Source organism: Hypanus sabinus, chromosome 23 (genome assembly GCF_030144855.1).
Source record: "Hypanus sabinus isolate sHypSab1 chromosome 23, sHypSab1.hap1, whole genome shotgun sequence".
NCBI classification, from domain to species: Eukaryota; Metazoa; Chordata; class Chondrichthyes; order Myliobatiformes; family Dasyatidae; genus Hypanus; species Hypanus sabinus.
In genome coordinates this window covers 14,691,870-14,718,319 of record NC_082728.1, presented here as the reverse complement: position 1 = coordinate 14,718,319, position 26,450 = coordinate 14,691,870, and the positions used below count along the sequence as shown (strand labels likewise).

The 26,450-nt window shown below is 37.0% G+C and overlaps 1 protein-coding gene across 1 annotated transcript in view; it reads left to right on the top strand.

Annotated features, from left to right (window-relative positions):
• LOC132380342 (dynein axonemal heavy chain 17-like) overlaps positions 1-26,450 on the top strand; it is a 247,591-nt gene that overhangs the window by 93,676 nt on the left and 127,465 nt on the right. Inside the window, 12 exon segments of the mRNA XM_059949089.1 lie at positions 243-351; positions 743-867; positions 2,218-2,466; positions 4,761-4,883; positions 5,608-5,955; positions 7,052-7,143; positions 9,743-9,869; positions 13,312-13,464; positions 15,466-15,591; positions 18,297-18,383; positions 21,554-21,685; positions 25,130-25,284. Coding sequence (XP_059805072.1) covers positions 243-351; positions 743-867; positions 2,218-2,466; positions 4,761-4,883; positions 5,608-5,955; positions 7,052-7,143; positions 9,743-9,869; positions 13,312-13,464; positions 15,466-15,591; positions 18,297-18,383; positions 21,554-21,685; positions 25,130-25,284 — 1,826 coding nt within the window.

Sequence of the window (26,450 nt, the reverse complement as noted above, 5' to 3'; positions counted from 1 at the left end):
AAGGTTCCCAAACCTTGCTGTATTTGTCCTTCTTCCTCAGAGGACTATGTTGCCTGAATTCTGATCGAAACGACTCCCACATGTCAGATGTGGTCTTCCGTATTAACTTATAGAATGAGGGGAACACTTTGGAATTTAAATCTATGAACTGGGATTTCCTTTAAGCCTTAAATGACAATTAAGATATGAGAGTAGGATGTACTTGAATAACGATTTCCCTTTTACGTTCTATTTTTTTGCAGATTAACCAACATGGTTTTAGGCAAAAGTTTAAATTAAAGGCTCCTTTCAAGTTTGACAATCCCAACCCATATAGGGCTTTAGATAAGGTAATAATTTATACTTTTGCCAGTTGACTTGAAATTGTTCTGCACCATATGATTCTTTCTCAATAATAGCAGGGCCATTATTTGAAAATATTGAACTCAATGTTGAGGTGTGTTCTCTGCTCATCCATTAATGATTGTTTCACCAGCACTATAAGTTTATAATTAATGGAGTCATTTTCCCTATTACCATTTCCTTCTCCATCTCAGTTTTTAAAACTTTCCTTGATATATCCTCTTCTATGTGTTATTGCTCCTGTGCCATTCTTCTTTTGTTTTACAGTACCTTCTCTAGTTGATTTGTACCCTTTGTTTCTTTTCTTGTTGACTCTATTTTACAAGTTGTCTTTGAAAATAATAAAACATTTTTTTCCATGTACCTTTATAGGCTCAAAGGAAAATTCTTGCTATGGAAGATGAATTGCAAACACTGTCACAATCAGCTGCTCTATTTGAAGTTTTAGTTCCTGATTGCAAACAGCTGAAAGCTTGCCGCAAAGAAATTACATTATTGAAGCATCTGTGGGATATGGTTATTCTCGTAAGACTCATGCATCACTTGTATTAAGATATATAATTTTGATTAGTGAATTGTTTATTACCATTTGTGATGTCTTTAGAATGGATTCAATTTTGAAATTAGACAACTGGGGGAAGAATTTGTTGTGAGTGTTTCAACTAAGAGGTAAATGTGGCAATGTATTAACATGTGGACAATTAATATCTCTAGGTCTGTGCTTCTTGAAGTAAGTTCAAAGCATAAGTGTTACCTTGTCATAATGACTCCTCACCAGTTTGTGGGCATGGGTAGCAATGCCCAGATTCTGAAAATATATATTAAGAAAAATCCCTTTGCTGTCCATTCCCTTAAAACCCTGCTTATCTTTTCTTTTGGGCGCCTACCACATTCCTTTAGATTCCTTTATTTTGAAGGGGGGTGTGGCATATGGAAACTTTTTTGTAATACAGAGTGAATATAGTCTAGAATTCACTACCTGTAAGGGCAATGGAAACAGAATTAATCAGGGCTTTCCAAATGGAATGTGGTAATAGCTAGAATTTTCTCATCCTGATAACATCCTTGTTAGCCATAAATGGCTGCACCATCCCTAGTATACTCATATTTTTCCAGTAAATGGTGAACAGAAATGTCCGCCTTTCTCTAATTGGGCTCTGACATATTTTGTATACAGATCCAGAATAATTTCCATGGTCTTATACTCGGTGCATCAATTAATAAAGGAAACACACTGCATAGTTTATTATCTATCCTCTTTACCGAGAGTTTAGGTTTTTTTTTGAACTTCTAATAGTATGTGGAAATATAATTTGAGATCTCTGCATTGTTTCACAACACTAATCCTCCCATTTAGTGCATCTTTGGAGGGGAATAAACAGTTGACATTTTGGGCCAAGACTCTTCATCGGGACTGGAAAAGGTGGGGACAGAAGCCAGAATAAGAGGGAGAGGAATACAAGCTTGCAGGTGATAGGTGAGACCAGGTGAGGGGGGTGGGTGGATGAAGTAGGAAGCTGGGAAATGATAGGTGGAAAAAATAAAGAACTGAAGAAGAAGAAACCTAATAGTAGGGGGTTGGGAGTAATTTCCAGAAATTAACAAAATTTATGTTCATGACATCAGGTTGGTGGCTACCCAGACAAAATATGATGTGTTGCTCGTCCAACCTGAGTTTGGTTTCTTTGTGACCATGGACAGACGTGTCAGAATGGGAATGGGAAGTTGAATTGAGATGGGTATTCTCCAGGGGGTCCTACCTTTGCAGCAGAGCAAGCAAAGGTGCTCGATGAACAATTACTGTGTAGCAGAAAGATGATATTCTTAATCTGATTAAAAAAAACAACATATTTACAAATCGTCTCCAACTTTTAGGTCAGCTTAACAATTGATGATTGGAAGACAACCAAGTGGAAAAACATTAGTGTGGAGAATATGGATTCAGATTGCAAGAAATTTGTAAAAGACCTAAGAACAATGGATAAAGAGATAAGGCCATGGGATGTTTATTCTGGACTAGACAATTTAATTAAGAACACCATGACTTCACTGAAAGCTGTAAGTGAGTTGCAGAACCCAGCAATAAGAGATCGTCATTGGCAACAACTCATGCAGGCAACTAAGGTATTAAAGAAGGGAATTTTGTAATCTTTTACAAAATCTTACAAATGTCATGCTGCAAACAATAATAACTTCCTCTCAGAACCGTCTGTTGATTGGAGCAATTGGATGTGTTATATGGCAGTCTTGCATTCTGTTCCGAATTCTTATGGTTATTTTTATACCTTAAATGTTCTTTAGTTCTCTCTCTATATAAAGTGGACATTTTCACTAACTTGCTCAGAGGTAACTTTTAGGCCAGGAGTAGCCAACCTTTTTACTTTCCATGTGTCAATTTTTTCACGCACGGGTTCAGATGCGCCATACAACTCTTGTACCCCCATTCAATTCTTGTAAAAATATGTTAATACAGACATATTTAGCATTTTTACTTGACATATTTAATATAAAAACAAGATAAATATTACTTACCTTAATGAGACTTTTAACAAATATATTTTGTCTTTTAATTTTTTCTTTTTTCTTAATCGCATGTTCTTTCTGTAACTCAGACCCAAGCACTAGCTTCAGTTTTCCTTCTATTTCAGTTTGATGTTGTGTTTTATAGTGTCTGTTAAGATCATGTCTTCTATTATGTGAGAAAGTATCTTCACAAACAATGCACAAAGGTTTTCCTGACGGACCCGCTATAAATAAGAACTTATTTTCCACTGTTCATTGAATTCACTTTCTGCTTTTCTTTTGCACTGTGATGGGTAACTGAATGTAATTTTTGAAAAAGTACAAAACTGCAAATGTTCACAGAGGATGAACAAAGCACAACTCCGTAATGCACGAGAGTCAATTGCAAACTGGCAAAAACCTGTGACATACTGTTGGTGCAGACACCTGGTGCCTCAGGATCCAACAAGTATCAAACGTGTATTGAACAGTAATGGAATGACTGCAGAACAAATGTCCCCTTTCCTAGTTTGACTCATTGAACATTTTTTTAAAAAACTGAAAACAGATTAATGTGAAAGAAGATAATATTTGCCAAAAGATGTGCACAAAATAATAAAATCGCTAAAAATGATTGCTAAGTTTTAGATTTATTCTCAGTAAAACCCATTTCTAGCTCTAAGCTACTTGAATTCCTGTTATAGATTTTTTTTTTCTACAAATCAGTTTTGGTTAATACTTTTTGCATAAGTAGGCTTACTTTTTTAATATTATCACTGGGGTGCAATGCGCCACTTCTAATCATCCAATGCCCACTTTTGGAGCATGCGCCATATGTTGGCCATCGCTGTTTTAGGCTGAAGTGTGCACTGCAGTGGTTATTGCAGGTTTGATAACATTGAACAAAGTAATTGCAGCACAAGATTACAAAAACTGTCCTAGTAGGAGTACTCAGAATTTAAATAATTGTTTTTCAGACTGGTATCTTTGAGTTTCCTATCTGAGAATACTTGTCTCATATTCTGTTACCATTTCTGAATTTAATTCATAATTTCCACTGCAAATTAAATCACAGAAAATCCTGGGTTGAACAGGTTGCTGGACTTGCAGTTAGAGCTGTGTTCACATAAGTCAGTATGAGGTAGTCATTAAAGGATTTCAACAGTAAAGGACATTTATATTAATTTATATCCAAGAAGATCACAACCTTGTTGTTGGGTTTGGAGACTTGAGTTCCTCAATGACCTAGAGAGCTATGCTCAGCTCAACACAATGTTGAGCAAGGTAAATGTTGGTTTGCCAACAACAGCATCATTGCAGTTGTTAATTTTCCCAACAGATCATACTGTTTCTTAAACTTGTTCTGTACATAGTTATTATTTTCTTTATCATTTCAATGAATATTTTACTGCTATAAAGCAATCTGAGCTTGCAGTTTGTAATCATACCCACACCATTGACTCGTGTATTTAGAACAAGTTAGAATCATAGGAGAGACATCACCCAGTTCATAATCTTGCTTACATTCCCCATATGGATGAAACTTATGATCTGTCCATTTCTTGTAATTTTGGTGCCAATATGTAGTTAAACCATATTGCATGAGAAGTTCTAGCAATGTTGTATTAGCTGATCTTGACTGATACTACAGAATGCAAATGTTGATTACATTTTCAGCACAGCAGACTTAAGATGAGAAAATCATTCATGGTTCCTGCTTTTGAAGCCTGATTCTAAAAGTGTATGAAGGAATCTGTTGTGAAGGGTCATAAAAGCCAAACGCCATTGACATTCGCCTGTAAGGGCAGCTAGATGATTTAAAGAAAGGAGATTCACGTTGAAGAAGAGAGAAAACTGATTTTAAATGTGTGGAGAAATTATGGATTTAAAATTTACTTCATTTCATTGTTTCACAGGTCAATTTTGTAATGTCAGAGGAAACAACTCTTGCGGACTTGTTGAGTCTGCAGCTGCACAACTTTGAAGATGAAGTGCGCAACATTGTAGACAAATCTGTGAAAGAGTCTGGAATGGAGAAGGTATTGGATTCACTTCATTAAAAAAGAGATGAGCAGGACAACTTGTAACTTTCAAATTTTAGTGGCCATACTAGCCAAAAGATCAAAGATAGACTTGGAAAAATATGCACTCTGAAAATTCACAGAATTTGTGAGATAATGTCCATAACTGTTGAAGTGTATACCCAAAATGAGAAGTTTAACAGTGGAAATGCAAGTACATAAATCTTATCTTTGTAATTTAACGTTCTGTTAAAAAAATGTTTGATCAAGATGCAATTCAGTTACTGGGCTCTGTTTGAATGCTAACAATAGGGAGCCTACGATCACTAAATAAAAATTTTCATGTTACACGTAACTTTAAAAGTTACCAAATACAGTGGGCACTGCTAAAACCTATTGGAGAAAATTTCCACACCAATTCCAGTAAAGCTCCATAATTGAGGCTTGATAACCTTTCCACGTGTTAGATAATTTGGATCCCATGATAGAATGGCTTCCATCTATCCTTGTTCTCCCACTCCCTTTAGTTTTCAGCGGGTTCTGGTGCAAGTCGTACAATGCACTGATAGAAAATAAGCACAAAAAGGCAGGATTCCAAACACATTTTATTGCTGTCATAATATTTGCACTGTGCCCACTGTAGTTATTTGTGTATATTTGAAGAAAAATTGAGCATTAGAAATATAAATCAAAGATCAGTTAATTGTAAATTATTTACAGACATAAGTTCTTTATTTTACAGGTGTTGAATCAGCTGGATAACATTTGGAGTGTCATGGAATTTGAACACGAACGTCATCCCCGGACAGGAATCATGTTGTTGAAAAGCAGTGATGAACTTGTAGAGACATTAGAGGACAATCAAGTACAGTTACAGAACCTGATATCTTCTAAATTCATTGCATATTTCCTTAAGCAGGTGTCCAGCTGGCAGAATAAGTTATCCACAGCAGACTCTGTCATTGGTATCTGGTTTGAAGTACAGAGAACTTGGATGCACCTTGAGAGTATTTTTATAGGTTCTGAAGACATCCGTACTCAGCTGCCTGAGGATTCCAAGCGCTTTGAGTCCATTGATATTGATTTTAAAGTAAGTTGGCTTTATGGATAAAAAACATGCTTCAGTGAAATCTTGGTCATACTTTGCCATTTCATTTCTTTCACTTCAATGTAACCTTGGGAATGAATAAGTAAATGAAGTATAGATGGAGGTAATAATTGCAAGCAAGAGATTTAACGCAGAAAGCTCAATGAAGAATCAATGCTTCTTCCAAAGCAAAAATACTCCAATATATTTTGGAAATGACAATTTTAAACTTAGGCCAGTGAACTGGCACATTCAGAAATACAAAATTGAATTACTTATTCAAGCAATGAATTTTGAGGTAGAATTTACTGTAACTGAAAATTTTGACAGAGTTTGCTCAAAAAACAGATAAGATTCCCCTCTAGCAACGCATATATCATTGTAGAAGTACCTCATAAACGTTAGATCATTTTCTTTTATTGCTATTCATGTTGTTGATTCTATTCTAATTTTTCCATTTTTGATGCTATCAGTTATATAATTCTCAAATTAACAAAGTTTTATATTTCATATACCTATTTATATAATAATTCTTGCAAAACTGTAATTTGTTAAGGTATGAAGTCATTTTTTCAGTTGTAAAGTGCCTTAAGCTTTGCTGAAAAAGGATAATTGCTTAGAGCCAAAGGTGTTGTTTGCTTTGCTCAGGGACTAAATTAGTTACCTCCTAAAAATGATTATGAGCTTCATGGGACGTCAGTAATTCCTGTATTATTTCTGATTTGGGAAGCACACCATATTTGTGTTTCTTGTTCAATTTATAATGATTTCTGCAACACTGTTCATTGTATGTTCATATTCATACTACTTTAAGTCACTAGATTTCCCTTAAAGGGAAGACACTTTGAAGTTAGAACAAGATTAAGTTGAATAGAAAAATGGAGGGCTATGGAGGAGGGAAGGTTAAATTGATCTTAGAGTATGTTAAAAGGTTGGCACAACATCGTGGACCAAAGGGTCTGTACTGTGCTGTAACTTTCCATGTTCTATAAGACATGCTTATTCTCCCCATTTATGATGCACTGTAATTAATGTAGGGATAACACTTCCACTGACTGTGACATGACTATATAGCCAATTACCATTTTTTAATTTGCAGGAAATCTTGGCAGATGCAATAAAAACTCCGAATGTAATCGAAGCAACAAATAAACCTGGTTTGTATAACAGATTGGAAGAAATACAGGGACGGTTAGTAATTTATTTATTTTTATGGTTATATTAATAAAGCATTTTCTTCTGCTCTCCATTTCTGGAAAGAATGACCTGATATATTCTCTTTTCTTGCCTTATTTCAAATATAATAACTCAAATCATTAATTGGCTTAGTGATAGACACAACAGGAAGATAAATACATGGATAAATGACTGGGCGTGCCGTTTCCATCTCATGAGTTATTGGAAATAAGTATGAGGACAAGCTTCACCTGAACTGAGATGTCCTAAGGAAATACTAAATAGGATGTAGTTAGAATATTTGAAAAATCAATACACAAAGAATTGGACTACAGTAAAACAGAGTAGGATTTATAGAGAAAGAAAAGTGGGATAGCTGTATAAATTTTTATTTTATTTACTTTTAATTTAGTGATACTGATCAGAATAGGTCCTTCCAACCCTTTGAGCTATGCCGCCCCAGCAACCACCCAACAATCCCTATTTAACCCTAATCTAATCACGGGATAATTTATAATGGCCAGTTAACTTACCCAGTGCTCTGTGGAAAGAAACTGGAGCACCGAGGGAAAACACACGCATTCCCTGTGGAGAGCATACAGACTCTTTATAGATGATGTCAGAATTGAACTCCAAACTCCAATGCCCGTAGCTATAATAGTGTCACACCGACTGCTAAGCTAATGTGGCTCCCATTACAGTAGTGTGATAGCATAATGGTAGTGGAGTAAAAGAATATAACTAATTTTTTTTTAAAAACAGTGTTGTCAAAGGAGAAGAAGGAAATAAATGCTTTAATTTGGGTGTGTAATGAATAAAATAAAAGTAAAATAAGAAATTGCAAATGCAATTATAAACTATCAAAAAGAAATTAAGCAATAAGATAAAATTTCAACAATACCAAAATAACTAGAAATAAGAGTTAGAAAATGGAATATTTCTACTTATGTTAGGATCAGTAATGTTAAATGTGTAGATACTTGCCATGTTTAGTTCAAAGTTAAATTGTTATCGAAGTACACACAGTACATATAAAAAGTTTTCAACCCTCCCCCTTGGAAGTTTTCATGTTTTATAGTTTTACAACATTGAATCACATTGGATTTAATTTGGCCTTTTTTGACATTGATCAACAGAAAAAGTCTCTTTCATGTCAAAGTGAAAACAGATCTCCGCGAAGTGATCTAAATTAATGACAAATATAAAACACAAAATAATTGATTGCATAAGTATTCACTCCCTTAAAGTCAGTATTTAGCAATTACAGCCTTGAGTCTGTATAGATATGTCTTTATCAGCTTTGCATGTCTGGACACTGCAATTTTCCCCACCCTTCTTTACGAAACTGCTCAAGCTTTGTCAGATTGCATGGGAATTGTGAGCGAACAGCCTTTTTGAGATTCAGCCACAAATTCTCGTTTGGATTGAGGTCTGGGCTCTGACTCTGTCACTCCAGGACATTAACTTTGTTGCTTTTGAGCCATTGTGGTGTAGCTTTGGTTTTATGTTTGGGGTCATTGTGTTGCTGGAAAACAAATCTTCTCCCAAGTCCCAGTTCTCTTGAAGACTACATTAGGTTTTCCTCCAAGATTTCCTTGTATTTCGTTGCATTCCATTTATCACCTACCTTCACAAGCTTTCCAGGGCCTGCTGCAGTGAAGCATCCCCACAGCGTGATGCGGCCACCACCGTGCTTCCCAGTAGGGGCTGTGTGTGTTTGATGATGTGTGGTTTGGCTTACACCAAATATAGTATTTAGTCTGATGGTCAAAAAGCTCAATTTTTGAACCTTCTTTCAGCTGACTTCAGAATCTCCCACATGCATTCTGGCAAACTGAGATTTCACGTGTTTTTTTTTCCCAACAGTGGCTTTCTCTTTGCCTCTCTCCCATAATGCTGTGACTGGTGAAGCACCCGGGCAACAGTTATTGACTGCACAGTCTCCGAAGTTTGCAACCACTCCAGAGTTGTCATAGTTCTCTTAATGGCCTCTCTCACTAATCCCCATCTTGTATGGTCACTCAGTTTTTGAGGACAACAGGCTCTAGGCAGATTTACAGCTGTGCCATATTCTTTCCATTTCTTGATGATGGACTTAACTGTATTCTAAGTGATATTCTGTGACTTGGAAATTTTCTTGTATCCTGACTTTTGTTTTTCAATAACATCTTCATGGAGTTCCTTGGAGTTTGGAGTGTGTTTTTTTTTGTCTTCGTGGTGTGGTTTTTGCCAGGATACTGATTTACCAGCAGTTGGACCTTTCAGATACAGGTGTACTTTTACTACAATAAATCAAAACACCTTGTCTGCACACTGGTGATCTCCATTTAACTAATTATGTGACTTCTAAAACCAATTAGCTGCTCCAGTGATGATTTGGTGTGTCATATTAAAGGGGAGGAACACCTTTGCAATCAATTATTTTGTGTTTTATATGGCCTAATTCTGCTCCTATGTCTTATGGGCTTATGGTCTAACTGGGGAAGTTGGTGCATAAGCATCAATTGTGACCAATTGGATTGAATGAGCTGCTTCATTGTTTTAGACATAAGATACGAGACTTTAGACTAATGCTTTTTATATAATCCTTCTATTTTCTGTGATTTCACTGCAGTTTGACTCTTTGTGAAAAAGCTTTGGCGGAGTATCTTGAAACAAAAAGACTAGCTTTTCCTAGGTTCTACTTTGTCTCTTCCGCAGACTTGCTTGATATATTATCAAACGGTAACAATCCTGTTGAGGTGAGTCACTTGAATTTCTTTTTTCAGTGTGATATTGTGTAGTATTCCTGATAGCATAATACTCAAATAGAGCACATTATATTATACAATTTGCTTACAAGTATAATTACCATTTCCAGTACTCAGCTAAACTGTCGCACGTTAATTTACAGCCCAATTGCTTTTCTACCTTTGGGGGTAAAGGCATATTAGTTATCTCCAGCTGTTAGTGCCAAATCATCCTTGCAACTAGGATAGGATTATTTTTATACCATATTCTGTGGGGACTACACATATTTAATGCACAGATGCTGCCTAAACTGCTGAGGGTTTTCAGCACATTCTATTCCTGTTTTCAGATTTCCAGCATGTTTTTTTGACTTTCAATGGCAGTTAGACTTTCATTTTGCAACATATGGGAATTGGTTTCTGCTCCTAAAGATAAATGATATCAGATGTTTGCCAGATTTGTCTGTTCAAATTGCTGAGAAGAAATTAAGCAAAAAGAGCAGATTATCGGTGGTGATTGTAATTGCTGTAATTTAATGACAAAAGTATGTAGTCAGATCTGGGTATCTTGTGAGAAAATGAAAGGAGAGCTATTTTGTGGCTTTTTTCTGTCTGTTTTAACAGCAGTTTTATGTTTCTCTTTCTTTTTAATTGCCTTGAAGTTGGCTTTTGCTTTGGTTAAGGGACCAGAATTAGTGCAGTTGAAAAACTGCCTATTTTTGTACCATTAATTTTCCGTCATCATTTTCAGCTAGCAATAAAATTGAATTGGTCTGTTCTCAAGGTATATCAGCACCTGATTTTAGCAATCCAACATTGAGATTCACAATGAACTAGAGATTAATAAACATCTGCAGAACAGGTTTATAATAACTGTTTCTGGACCTGAAACTTATTGTTATTGACATTTGTCGAAAATAACTGCAAATCTGTATGATGTTGCATTTTCAATCGTATGTAAAGATATCCTGTCCTTGCATTAAGTAAAAAGTTGAAACTATTTGGGAGATGTTTAACTGTCTTTTTGTACACTGAGCACATTTATAAATCCTGAAAGTTATTGTGTAATATAACAATTTTGAATGCAATCTTTGCCGTAATCAAGGGTTTCCTCTAAATTTTTTCATGGTTAGAAGAGGAAGTAGATAATTAGAAGAAGGAAATGCAAGCATCTCAACTGTAAACAGGGCAGTCAAAGGCAGTAGTGCTTGCATGAATCTTTCTCTTCACAGTATTTAGATCATCAATATTCTTATTCTTTTCCAGTGAATATTGCAAAACTGAGGAGACTGTAATATGTAGCTAACTGCCAATACCTACATAATTTTGAAAACTATAGTTAATGTAGCACTTTTTGGGTCTTTCACAATTGCAGATGGTAATGAAAGGAGTATAAATCATCTTTATTGAAAAATAGATAGAATTGGTTGAATAAATCCAGTAGTGTGATATTGGATGGTCCACAAATGTCATAGAGGCTTGATGTATGTTACTCAACTATGAACAGCAACAAAGATAACAGACAGAGAATATTGCAGGTGGAACTTGACCATGCCTGAGAGTAACACTGATGAGAATTAATGTTAGGTTTTGAAAATGCTTGCAACTGTAGGGTTTTGGTTGAAGATAATTAGAGAGTGCTTAATTATGCAAACAGTGGCCTGCACCAGGAATAATCCCACCATTTATTTTCTAGTACTCGCACTTCCTAAAAATATTTTAAATAGTCTTGCTTGAAGAACAAGATTAGCACCTGTGTTAGTAGATACTCCACATGATTTAATCAAGTAATTTGCAGGAAGTCTCTGGTCCCACACCACCAGGTTCAGGGACAGTTATTTCCCCTCAATTATCAGGCTCCTAAATCAGAGGGAGGCAACTCATGCCAACTCTGAACTGGTTCCACAACTTATGGACTCACTTTAAAGGATTCTACCACTCGTGTTCTTGATATTTATTACCTATTGATTTATTATAATGTTTTTCCTCTTTTTGTATTTGCACAGATTGTTGTATTTTGCACATTGGTTGTTTATCCCACTTTGTTGTGTGTGGTTTTCACTGAATTTTTTGTGTTTCATTTTATGTACTGTGAATGGCCACAAGAAAATGAATCTCAGGGTAGTATATGGTGACATAAATGTGCTTTGATAATAAATATACTTTGAAATATTCACTTTCAACTATACTAAAGAACACACTTTACAACAAACCATGCATTAAAAGACCCTAAGACAGCGTTATGAAGAATCTTGACCATTTCTAGTAGCAATTGATGATGGATCTGTGGCATGTTCTCTTTGGGTTTGCTAGAATTTGATCTAGGTCTTCTGATGTACCGAGAAAAAAAGGAATTATAGATAAGGATTAACAAGAAGCAGCAAGAGTTTGGATTAAACAATTGCTTTCTTCCAAGCTAAATGAAATGAAATATATGTTTGTCAATGGAGTTGAAATGTGAATGTTCTTTCTTCCTTGCTCACTCCCATAAAACCTGCTTTAGGATTATTCCCCACATTGTCCAAGGGAGGAAATAGAAGGGTTTATGGGAATGACATGGGAAATACAGACTATTTACAATGGTGCTGTATAATGACAACTCTTTTGATTATCCTGTTGAAATGCACCATAATAGAAAAAAGTATAATCTATATGACTTATTTTTAAAGCTTGTAGCAATTTTTCCAATTATGTCAAAAAACTTTGATTAATTCTGTAAATAATGTATTTTACATTTGCTTGAAATTTAGTTCGCTAAACATTTCTGTTTCTGGAAGATTTAGTCTCACATAGAAAGTACCATTTTAACAGGTACTCCCTTTTTTGATTGAGCTGTTTAAAAGTTGGAGACTATTCCTGTTCTTATTACTGTGATAATTTTCTTTTTCTTGAATTCTACACACTTTTTGACCCCACCACAAAGATTCAACACTAATGAGGAATGAATGGGAGTTGAGAGAGTTGTAAATGCTGAACTCTTGTATTTACAACAAGGTCAAGGTGAAATGTGTCTTTGCAAATAAAGTGGGAGGAAACATTCTTGTGTTGCTTCTCCTCTCCTCGTAATACCTAGAGCCAAAGCCACTGGCTTGAGTTTTGTGTTTTAACTTTTACTTAGAATGAGAAGGCAATTCCTAACTTTTCTGTGTCTCTTTGTAAATCCTTGGACCGACAAGCATTTTAAATGACTCCCCTCCCTCCCTTTCCCCTTATATAGCAACAATTAGATCAGTTAAAGTACACTCAGATCATATTAATGACCTGACACCAAATTTAGAGTTAATCAAGTAGGGCATATTTTAGACATAATTGTGTTTCATCTGACAGAAGTCAGGTGAAAGAATTTAAGAATGTTATTATCATTAAATACATACATTCATTTCTAATCAACACTGGTATGTATTTTCTTAAGAAAGTAAGATATTATTATGTTTAATACTTTTTCATTTAATAGGTGAGCCAACATTTGGCAAAATTATTTGACAGCATGGCTAAACTGAAGTTCCAAATGGATGCTGATAACAAATTGATGAAAGTTGCAATTGGCATGTATAGTAAAGAAAATGAATATATGCCTTTTGATAAGTTGTGTGATTGCACTGGTCAGGTAAGTGGTAGTTAATTTACTGTAATACAATGATCACTTGGTAAAATGACAGTACGTGATTACTTCTGTTATGTTCTACACTCGTTTAAATAAGTACATATGATTATTCTAAAACCTATTTGCATGCCTTACTTCTGTAATGCAGTTCAATGAATGTTTTTTAGTGATGTTTGATTTCATCAAGTCTAATACATCGCAACTGGTAAATACTTGTTTAGGAACATGATGCTAGCTTTATGCATTTATTTTGTTCGCAAGCTCAAAAAGATTGATATTTAATAAGTTGTTAATCAAATAGAATGTGCATCATTTCTCTGTTAGTGAATCTTAATGTAGCAAAACAACATTGTGGGTTACTCTAACTATATTTTCAAAAGTTATACATAGTGCAATTTGCATAATTGCAAGATTCACAGAACTACATTGTCTGGTTAAAAATTCAAATTTATTAATTACTTGTTCCTAAAAACATACAAATGTGTCATTTGTGTTAACAGCCAACACACCTGAGGGTGTAGTAGGGGCAGCCCACAAGAGTCACCACACATTCTGGCACCAATTGAGTATGCCCACAATGCTTGGCAGAGCACCACACAACACAATGAGCAACAAAACAACAGGAAAGCAAGCCCTATTCCTCCCTCCAACCCACGCACATGTGCACAGACCTCCAAACCCAGGTCAACTGTCTCCAGCCTCCAGTGGACTCAGACTCACAGAATTTGGGCCTTCAACTTCCGCAGCAGACTTGCAGAGATTTGCAAACTCAGGCTCCAGCCAATAGGCCGTGACTTCCTCAGGCTTCAGTCCTCAGCATCAACCCCATGACCTGCTGATCACTGAACAATAGACCTCAAACTCTGAAGCCACCGATGACAGGGCTCCTTACTCTAGTCCCCGAACTGTTGTCTCACTAATTTGTGAACAAAGTCATTGGATCCTGTTCCTCCTGCTCACATAGAATTATGATTCTAAAATTCTCCAACAACTTGCTGATCTGGGGTCCACCCCTGGTCTGTGGCCCAACATTTGACAATGGATGTTCCATGTCTGCTTCACTGGCCTTTGAACATTGAGTGGAAGTTTAGACTCCACCCTGACCTCTACTTCCCCATATCCCTGTCACTAGACTCTAACCTGACCCCTAACTTCCCTCACTGTCCCAAAAGCCATTCCTATGAACCTAACAAATACCTAAATCTGAGCCACGACCCTGGCAGCTATCGTTCATGATGTTTATTCTCCCAAACATACTCCACTAGCCCAAACCCCAACTCACTTCCATTTCCAAAGATCATCATTTACTGAGATGATGCTTGAATTGCAACTCACTGGCAAAGTAGTAGTGGGAAAGTTTGCCTGTAACATTAACCCTCTCCTTTATACATACTTCTTTGTACATACATAGATGCTGTTTGACCTACTGAGTATTGTCAGTGTTATCTTTAAATTCAGGTTTCCAGCACCTCACTATTTTATATTGCACAGTTCCAACATTGTTACATTGCTCTCTCCTCTCTTCTCATTTATCTTCTTTCATTTCCATCTTCCCTTAGTGCAAAAGGTATGATATACAAACCTTTGCCATGCTCTCTTAGATAGCCCAATACAATTGGTATCATTCAGTCTCTGATGGTCTTTGACCTATCTGACAATCCATTTGTTCACTTACCTGCTTCCCTTTTCTGAATGTAAACTGTTTCCTAAATTTCATGAAAGGAAATTGACTTGAAGTATTATTTCCATTTCATTTTTTGCTGATGTTGCCTGCCTGTTGATACCTCCATCTTTTTTATTTCTTTTCTAAGTTCTAGCACTTGCAGTTTTTCACCTATTCTCCACTGTATTTTCCTGCATTTTATCTGTGATTACAGTTTCAATAAACCTAGTTTCTTGTGACAGACTTGATATGAAAGGCACTGAATAAATTAATGTTATAATCATAGTTGTCCCTCATTCTGTTTATTTCAACATTTTTTTTTCTATGTGCATTGTTGCCAGGTTGAAGTTTGGTTAAACCGACTATTAGAAAGAATGCGTGCCACCTTGCGTCAAGAAATTGCTGAAGCTGTAGTAGCTTATGAAGAAAAGCCAAGAGAACAATGGATATTTGAATACCCTGCACAGGTAATTTTAGGAGCAAGTGTCACATTCCATTGGTTAACTTTTACTAGGAGAAGAAGAAGAAACTCCTTAACTACGAGTGGAGTCATCGGGACGCTGTTGTGAGGGTGTTTTTTTTTTAGCAGGCTTTCTTATTTTTATGAGGCTGAGTTGCTAGCTCGATGCTCAACCCAGCACGGATGGAAAGTGTGCAAGGGAGCTGGCTGGATTTGAATTCTGGAGCCTTCACTCCGAAGTCCAGCACTGATGCCACTACACCACCAGCCAGGCAATTTTTACTATGAATATGTCATAAATTGCAAAGGTTTCTAGCTAAAGGACACAACGTTAAGAATATATCACAGAGGGAGGTTTTGGAAGACCATAATCAATCCAAAGTAATTACATCTTCAGTCAATCACTTTAGGACCATGCTTTGACCTCACCAATTCCTATTGATGTACCATAGAAAACATCTTATCCAGGTGCATCATGGCTCGGTATGATAACTGCTTTGTCTATGACCACAAGAAACGACAGAGTTGTTGACACAGTTCACTATATCATGGAAACCATTCCCCACCTCCATTGACCCTGCCCATACTTCTTGCTGCTTTGGTAAATCAACCAGTGTAATCAAAGACTCCACTCACTCCAGACATTCTTTCTTCTACCTCAACCCATTGGGAAGAAGAAACAAAAGCCTAAAGGCACATCTCACCATGCTCAAAGACAGCTTCTATCCCAATGTTTTAAAGACTAGCGAATGGTACAATAAGATGGAATTTTGACCTCACTATCTACCTTATTGTCTACTTGCACTGCACTTTCTCTGTAATTGTGATACTTTATTCTGTACTCTACTGTTTTACCTTGTACTGCCTCTATGCACCATTGTAATTAATTGATCTGTAGGAATGGTATGCAAGGCAAGTTTTTCACTCTTGCTCAGTGCATTTGACAATAATAAAACAAATTACTGTACCATTTCTATGCAAACTACCAGATGCTAGGGACTTGCCTGCCTTTCGTCCGATTAATTTTGCTAATACTTATGTTCTAGAGGAAGTTATTAATTCAAGTTTGGTTTTATCTCACTAAGTACCATTTCCACTAAACTCATTTTATTTTTCCCACATTCCAAACAAGGATTGCCTCCCAGTTTCAGTCACTTGTCTACACACTAAAGGTAATTCATTCATCAAACTACACATATTTGAGACAGCAGTAAATCTACATAATCAAAATGAAAATATGAAAACTACACAGAGCATACCAGTCATCAGGATTGAATCTGGGCCACTGGAGCTGTAAACTGTAAGGAAGCAGCTGAATAATTTGCATCACTGTGCAATTTGCTGGTTTCTATGTTGGGATTCAACTATTAGAATTTGCATCCCAAGGCAAATAAAGAATGGACAGGATTTTGTGGTCAGTGTTAAGCAATGCTGTCTTGCCTGCTCATCTAGTCTGACACTTGCTGCGGTGATCCAACCAGCATGTTCAAATTATTCCATTTGTTATCAGAAAATGTGTATAGTATATTGTACTTAGACTTCACTGACATCCATGAAAAACAGAACCCCAAAAGAATGAATGACAGAAAAATGTTAGAACCTTAATCTAACCTCTTCTCCCTCACCTGCGCAAGCAACAGCAAAGCATCAACCTCCCCCCCCCCACCCATATTAGCAAAACAGCAACAGCACCCAAAGCAATAGCAAAGCACCCAAAGGTGCTTTTCTCTCCCCATCCCCTCCCTCCCCCCACTTTCTGTCTCCCTCTCTCCTCGTTCTTATCCTCATCCTCCTCCTCCTCTTGCACCCCCTTCCCCAACAAGGGGCAGAGAAATGTCACCCATTTAACAGCGAAATGGGAGACTAACAGTCGATGTTACAGTCTGATGCATTACTTTTTATTGCGAGGTTCTCTGACTCAAGAATCGGCAGCAAACTCTCCTCATCAGAGAGAGCAAGAACGGTTGCTCGAATACAGAGAATTCTCAAACATCTGCTGCACAAAATCCTGATGTTCCTTCTCCTGTGATGCCTTAGTCGACAGCCTTTTCAGGGAATGCCAAATCAGTCCAGAAAGGTAATCAAGACCTGTCCCCAATAATCTCCCAACATAACTTTGTATTTTTTGAAATACAATATTGGCAGACTGAATCTGGGATATTGTATTAAATTTGACAACCTGACAGCAGGATTGCTATTTTGCTCTTCAAATGTATTACTCATTTGTTGAGTTTAAAAGGGTCATAGCAGGACCATCTATTCAAGGAATCTTCCTGACTGCTAATCTTGCTAGCTTCCTTTACATTGTAAGAAAAAGATGGGAATTATGACCTCAAAAAAAGCATGACCACTTAATATTCAGCAGCCTTCTTACCGGAGCGAATTCCACAAATTCTTCTTTGATAGATCTGATGCTGTCAAATTCTTTACCTTTTATTTAATTAAAATTATATTAGATATAAAATTTCATCATTCTTAAGATTTTTGCTATGTTTTAATGAAAACCTCATCCAGCCTGAAAATACAGTTAAAAATGCAATGACGAAATGACACTGGCAAGTACATCTGCTTAAACTGTAAGTCTCAAATGTACTAAATTAGTAGTAGGGCATTGTGTAGCTTTTCACTATTTCCTGTTTAGATTATTACACACACACACACACATTCATATTGTTGCAATATTTATTTCAGGTTACTCTGACTGGTGCTCAGATTATTTGGAATGGTGAAGTTTGTGCCACATTTGGAAAATTGGAAGAAGGTTATGAAAATGCTATGAAAGACTACCTGAAAAAACAGGTTGGCTAAATCTTGTAACATACTTGCCTTTTATTAATACTTTTGGAGAACTTCTGACAATTTTGGCAAATCTTCAGATGAGAAACTGAAATTGAATTAGGCATTGGTTGGAGAGTGTATCCCCTCATTTAAACATTCTGCATTGCAAGCCAGTCTGGAAGGTTAAATGCCATTGAATCTATAAAGAGCTAGTGAGATGGATTCAAAATTGTGCGAAAGAGGAAGGAAGCAGAGGGTAGTGGTTGTCGGTACGTTCTCGAATGGAGGCTGCTAACTAGTGATGCATCACAGGGGTTAATGTTATTACTGTTATTTATTTGAAATTGGATGCACAACACTTGATAAGTGAGTTTGTGGGTGCCACAAAATTAGGAGGTGTTTTGATGATATAGAAGATTATCAGATTACAGGGGTATCAATTTTTTGTGTTATTTGAATGTGTGATAGCTACTTATTATCCATTCGCAGGATAGCTATCCAACAGGCAAATTAAAAACACTTGCATCTTTCAGATTTATCTCTTCCACCCTGTTTCTCCTACAGCAATCTGTGTAGCATTTCTTAAAGACATCTTAGTGTTCCAAACAAAGATACCATGTTGCTCTATGTTGCAACTGGAAGCTTGTTCTTAATTTTTAATGAAGTTCTGTGGTCCTTGCAACAAGGTCAGACGTCAGATGGTGTTCCCAATATGGAGGGTAACAACATCAAAGGCTCTTAGTAACACCTTCTGATGTCTGGCGTTGAACATAGAATAACATTGCACACTAGGGGCCCTTTGGCCATTGATGTTTTATATGTTATATGTGCTGACCTATATAAGCTACTCAGTGATAAAGCTAGCCCTTCCCTCCTAAACAGCCAATAACCTTCCAGTTTTCTTACATTCATGTGCTTATTTATCCTTATTAAATCAGCCTCTACTACTACCCCAAACAGTGCATTCCAGATACCCACCACTTCGTTTAAAAAAAATCTTTTCTGACATTCCTCCCTAAACTGTCCTCCATTCAACTTAAGCAGATGTCCTCTAGTATTGGCCATTGCCACCCTAGGGAAATATGCAGCATCCATCAACAAAGACCCCCACCATCCAGTCTATGCTCTCTTCTCACTACTACTATCAGGCAGGATGTGCAGAAGCCTTAGGGGCCTTACCACCAACTTCAGAAACGGTTAATAACCTAAACAATCAGGCTTCAGAACTGGTGTGGATTACTTTGTTCATCTCAACTCTTAACTGATTCTATGATCTACAGCTCACTTTTAAGGATTTTGACAACTCATACTTTCAGTATTATTTAAAAATTTGCACAATTTGTCTTTTGCACATTGGTCAACCCTTGTTTATATAATTTTCATAAATCCTATTATTTCTTTATTTCCTGCAAATGCCTACAAGAAAATGAATCTCAAGATAGTATGTGGCAACATACTGTGTATGTACTTTGATAATACATTTTACTTTGAGTTTACTTTGACTGTCCACACCACCTATGCTACTTATCATCTTGTACATCTCTATCAAGTTGTCTCTCATCGTCCCTTGCTCCAAAGAGAAAAACTCTAACTTGCTCAACCATTTCTCATAAGAAATGTTCTCTAATCCAGGCAATTTGCTGGCAAATCTCCTCTGTACCATCTTTAATGCTCCCACATCCTTCCTATAATAAGGCAACCAAAAGTGAACCCAGTACTCCAAGTGTGGTCTAGCCAGAGTTTTGTAGAGCTGCAAATTTACCTTATGGCTCTTAAAATCAATACCCCAAACATGAAGGCCAACTCACCATATGCATTCTTATGAAGATTCCTGGCCCAAAAGATTGACTGTTTATTCCCTTCTGTAGATGCTGATTGACATGAGTTCCTCCAGCATTTTATGTGTGTTGCTTTGGATTTCCAGCATTCTGCTGAATTTCTCATGCTAATGATTTGCGTTCTAACTACCCTGTCAACTTGGTGGCAACTTTGAGGGATCTATTGACTTGGATTTGAAGATCTGTCTGTTCCTCCCCACTGCTAAGAATCCTGCCATTAACCGTGACCTCCACCTTCAGGTTCAATTTTCTAAAGTGTATCACTCACACTTTTCATGATTGAACTCCATCTGCCACTTCTCCACCTCACTTTGCACCAGTGGGAAGGTTTACAAGTGGTGAGGGATGTTTTAAAATTTGTTTTGGGGATGTGCAGCAGAATGAAACAACATAAAAGGAATAATAAAGTGTACAGGATTGTGAAAGGCACACAGGCTGAGTTATTCTCTCTGCCCATGTTTGGAGCTGATACTTGCCCACATGTATTGAGCTGGATAGTTAGGTCTGAACATATTGTTTGCTTGCATCCAGGAGGTGTCCAGAAATGCAATATGCAGATACTATAGATGTAAAAACAGACTGCTTAGAAAATAGTAACAGGCCAAACAAGCCAACATGGATTTACAAAAATAAAAAATGTGCTTTATATATTTACTGGATTTTTTTTGAAGGTACAGTTTTATTAGCAAATGTGGGAGAATCAGTTAATGTAATGTATTTGAACTTTCAGAAGGCTCTGGATAAGGACCATGTAAGTGATTATCATGCAAATTAAAAACACATAGGAGTAGGGAGACGGGGAGTAAAGTACTGACACAAGCAGAGAACTATTTGCAAACAGGAAATGAAGAGTAGGAAAAAATGAAATTTTTTTTCCCACTACTGGGGTACTGTAGTGATCAGTGCTAGGACCCCAGCTAATCATTATATGTTAATAATTTAGATGAGGGAATTGTATATGATATATCCAAGATTGCAGATGCCACAGAATTGGGTGGGGGTGAGAGTGTGAGCTGTGAGGAAGATGCAGAAAAGCTGCAATGTGTTTTGAACATGTTGATAAAGTGGCAAACCTACAGCCAATACTGCATAATGTGGATACAGGTGAGGTTTTTCATTTTACTGGCAAAGACAGTAAGGCAGATTTTTTGTATGAATAAATTGGGGAGGGCAGGATGTACTGAGATCAAACCTTTGTTGGAAGTAAATATGTAAGTGCTTTGAAGGCACAGGTAATGAGTGAATCTGATTAGGGGTTTCTTGCATTGTCTGTTTTTATTACACTTTGAACCAGTTTTGCTAATCTATTTGAACACCAGTTTGGCTTAATAGATGATTTTTTTTTTGTGACAGATTAGTCAACTGAATGCACTTATCACTTTACTGATTGGCAACTTGACAGCAGGAGAAAGGCAAAAAATCATGACAATTTGTACAATAGAGGTGCATGCTCGAGATGTTATAAACAAAATGATTATGACTAAGGTGGGTACTCTGTATTTCTTTCTATTAATTTTGCATTTAGTTGTTTTTATGGGAAACTAACAAAGTACCTGTCAAAGTAATTATGGCAGATTCAAAGTTAAAGTGGTAGGGGAGTTTCTGTCACTCCCAGTATGTGTTCTGCATGGTGTGTTGCTTCTCTGGTGACAGAATAAATCATGTCACTGAAAAGACATCAAACATGTTGATGGGATAGAAGTATAGCCAAATATTAGGACTTAAAGTTAGTGGGGGCAGTGGGAGGAGTCCTTCAAGCAGTGCTAGGAGTTAAGCAAGAAGTTCACTGTAAAGACTTCAAGTTTAATAGTCTGGATTATTTCCACACCTATCTGTTGGTTCTCCAGTAGGGGGACTTGGAGAAATGGCACAAAAGATTGTAACATTGGAAAAGCAAACTGCTGGTCTCCCCTCCCCCTCCACCTCTCCAAGAGAACCTGTCTCCAATACCAACGTGTTGAGTTCTGGACTGTAGTTTTTGATGGATTCTAGATCAAGATCTCTTTGGCTGTTGCTTAAATGGTGGTGGTGGTGGGGGGGGGGGGGGGATGCTTCTGCTGGAGGAAGTGGGGTGGGAAGGGGAGGTTTGATGCATCTACTGCATGGGTGTGAGGAAGTGGAGTTCTGATGTTTCTGTTATTCAATCTTTGGATTCTTTTCTGTGAAGAGTAAGGACTTTAGGTTGTATACTGTATATGTTCTCTGATATTAAACTGAATCATTTTAAACATGCAAAACTATGTATTGGAATAATAGCATTAACATATGGGTGCAGGAAAAGGCTAGAAAAGAAGCATTATATTTCTGGTGTATTGAGAATTGAACTATGCAGAAGTATCTTCAGTTAAATAGTCTGGGTATATGAAGTGAGCTGCCAGATGAGGTGGTAGAGGAGGTAAGATACACAGACAGGAAGTGGATATGGACCAAGTGGCACCAGCTTAGCAAGGCACATTAGTCAACATGGATGAGTTGGGCCAAAGAGCTTTGATGCAAGTGTTTGGAATGTTTTGTGCTAAAATAATGCACAGAGTGACTGGACAGTTGCTTTGGACCCTTGAGGTTATATTGCCAAGGTCCCTCAGTTCATTAACACTCCCTAAGGCTATTCTATTTACTGTGAAATTCTACACCATGCATAGCTTCCAACTGCACTATTGCACTTGTGGATGAAATTCCATCTGACTTGTCAGGTTTAAAAATTCCAGTTGAAGCAGAGTAAATAAGTCAGGAAGTCATGTTGCAGTTGTATAAAACTTTGCACAGCATGTAGTTCTGGTTGCCCTATTACAGGAAGGACGTGGAGATTCTGGACATGGTCCGGAAGAGTTTTACCTGGATGGTGGCATGATTAGAGAATATTCACTATGAGGAGAGGATGGACAAATTGGATTATTTTCTCCAGAGTCTCAGAAGCTGAGAGGAGACCTGATAGAAGTTTATAAACTGTTGAGAGGAATAGATATGGTAGATCTTTTTCCCAGGTTAGAAATATGTGGAATACTACTTTATGGAAAGCATAGCTTTGAGATGAGGGGAAGGTTTAAAGTGGATGTGCTGAGCAAGCTCATGGAGAGATTAGTTTAAACTGGCATTATGCTCAGCAAAGACATTGTAGAAAGGAGAACTTGTAACTGTGCTGTAGTGTTCTATATTCTATAACATCACTTCACCAAGTGATCAGTTTCACTATCTACTATGCTACATCTGTAAGCATATTATTCATACCTTTTAAATTTACATCCAGGTCCTTGCTGTGTATCAGAAATATCAAGAGTTTCGGTGTTGATCTTTATGGTACAAAACTAGTCACAGTCTTTAATTCACAAATAGCATCCCTCTACTATCTTCCTCTGCATCAAATTACTAATCCAGTTTGCATCGGCGCTCACCTTTTGAACCAGCCTACCATGCAGGACCTTGTCAAAATCCATAAAGACCATCCAAAATCCATGAATATATTTAATTACCTCTTTAAGAAAAAATCAGTGAGATAGAATTGCCAATAAACTAAGCAATGCTGATGATCCCTAATCAATTCTTTCCTTTCCAACTTCAAATAAATCCTAACCCTTAGATTATTTTCCAGTAATTTCCCTGTCAGTGTTGTCTGACTCAATGTCCATTAGTTACATGGCTTATCCCTGAGGCCTTTCTTGAATAAAAGAAACACATTTATTGTCTTCCAGTTGTCTAGCACCTCACATATGTTTACAAAGATGTAAAAATCTCCAAAAGAGATCCAGAAATCTCCCTTGCCTTCCATCACAGCCTTGGATACGTGTCAGTGGGCCCTGAGGATTTATCCATTATGTGCTTTAAGATCTCCCCTTTCCTAGAAAATCAATGTGCCTCTACCTGAACATGCTTCTACTTTGTATTTCTATTTGGTGAATACAGATGAGGAGTATTCATTTAAGACCTCACCCAAATATCCTACCACCACATGCAGATTGCACCATTTTCATCTTAGAGTACCTACTTTCCCTGGTTACCCTCTTGCCCCTGTTGTAAAATGTTTTGGAATTCCATTAAATCATGTCTTTCAGTGATATTTCACAGCCCTTCTTTGCCCTCATAATTTCATTTTAAGTACTCTTCTACACTACTACTCATTAGTCTCATCCATTTTCAGTTGCCTCTATCTGCCATGTGCTTTCTTTTTCTCTTCAACCTGGGTTTCTTCATCTTTCCATCCTACTTATTACCCTTTCACTGGGGGGGGGGGGGGGGGAAATTAGCTTTATTTGTCACCTGTACTTTGAAACATACAGTGAAATGCATGATTTGTGTCAAATTATATCAGTGAAGATTGTGCTAGGCAGCCCACAAGTGTTGTCACACTTCTGGGCCCAACAAAGCATGCCCATAACTTTCTAACCCTAATCATACATCTTTGGAATGTGGGAGTAAACTGGAACACCCAGAGCAAACCCACATGGTCACAGGGACAATGTACAAGCTCCATACAGAAGTGAGCCCTGATCTTAAACAGCTGATGACGTAAAACATGCCACTAAGTGCTATGCTACACAGTCTGAAAAGATAAAGAGTTATTGAATAATAATAATAGTTGGATAAGTATTTAGAAGAGAAGAACATTACAGGCTATAGTGTATGATCAAGGGCACTGTACTAAATGAGCACTTCATCTAAAAAATCAAAACTGGCCATGAAGGTCAAAATCATTTGACATATTGTGATAACATAATGTCCTTTTTCTGGATAAGAATAAAATGTATGCATGATTTAAGCACAGCTAAATAAAGTTATATTTATGCAATTTAGATGTTTGTTTCTTACAATTAATTATATAAAAAGGGTGTGATATGTTGATACCTCTACAATTAATCATCAATCTTAAAAGCACATTGAAAACTGTATGATACTACTACTTTTTGTGGGGATGGAATTGTTTTGCAGGTAGAGAATATCCAGGCATTTACTTGGCAATCTCAGTTGAGACATCGCTGGGATGATGAGAAGCAACACTGTTTTGCTAATATTTGTGATGCACAATTCAAATATTCTTACGAGTATCTAGGCAACACTCCTCGGTTGGTCATTACTCCACTTACAGATCGGTGAGAAATTTATGGTTTTCTTGTTTCTTTCTAGAATATACAAATAATTTGATATAGAAAACATACTACCAGTACCTGGTATATTATGGTGATCCATCAAAAGTGGTGCACATAGCGACCCAGTCAGAGGATTACATACAAAGCATTACTAGAACATATTCTGGAACTTCCTAGTCACAGAACTAGAAACCATCTCATTTGGTTAGCAATCTGAGAAAGTTATGGTTAGGTTTGCAGTCATAAAAAATTGTTCAGTTCCTAAAGGAGGATGCCAAAATAGTTCTGCAGTTCAAATCAGTGTGATACCTTGCAATAATGATAACCCATTGCCAAAATGTTGAGGAAGTCTACATCACCTCAGATCATGGGATGTGGATAACAATGTTTGGGCAGTTGAGCCAGTGAAAAGGTTTGGGAGTAAACAAAAGGTTGACAGGGATTCAAGAGAAGTTGGTTGAGATGGGATTTTGTCAAACTCATTGGAGATTGGAAGGGACGTTGTGTCTAAGAGCCAGCCAACAATTAGTGGGCCTGGCATTCATTTGGTCAGTTGGACAAACAACGTTGGAAGTTCAGAGTTTAGGGGCAGTTCAACAATCAATTGGAGAGGCTGTCCAGTAGATGTTAGCAGTGAGACAGATATTAGCGGGATTGAACAGTGGGATAGAAATTTATGATATCCAGCAGTAGACTGGGTAAGATTGGGCTTCTTTTAACAGATATTCTAACAGGCCTTAGCCTGCCAGTTAATGCTACTCTTCACTTGCACAGATAACATAAAATATATTGATATAGAAAAGAATAGTTCATCTCCTAAAGGAGGATGCCAAAATAGTTCTACATTTGATGTCATTGCACTTGCTTGTCAGTTTTCTCATCTGTGTAAGTCATATGTATGGAAACTTCAATTCTTTTGAAGTCTGATACCTATGCAACAAATAATTGATCAACTTTAACAAATAGGCTTTTGATAAAAATTTGATCACACACCAGCCAATAATGTTGTACGGCATTTTAGAATCTCCATATTTATTTCTTATGTTAAGTTAATAAGGTCACCTGGTAAGGAACTTATTTTATTGCTGAAAGCAGGAGGTTATGTTGCAGATGGAGAGATTTGGATAGCAAAATTCACAGGAACTACTGTACTTCTTGATTTGTATTAT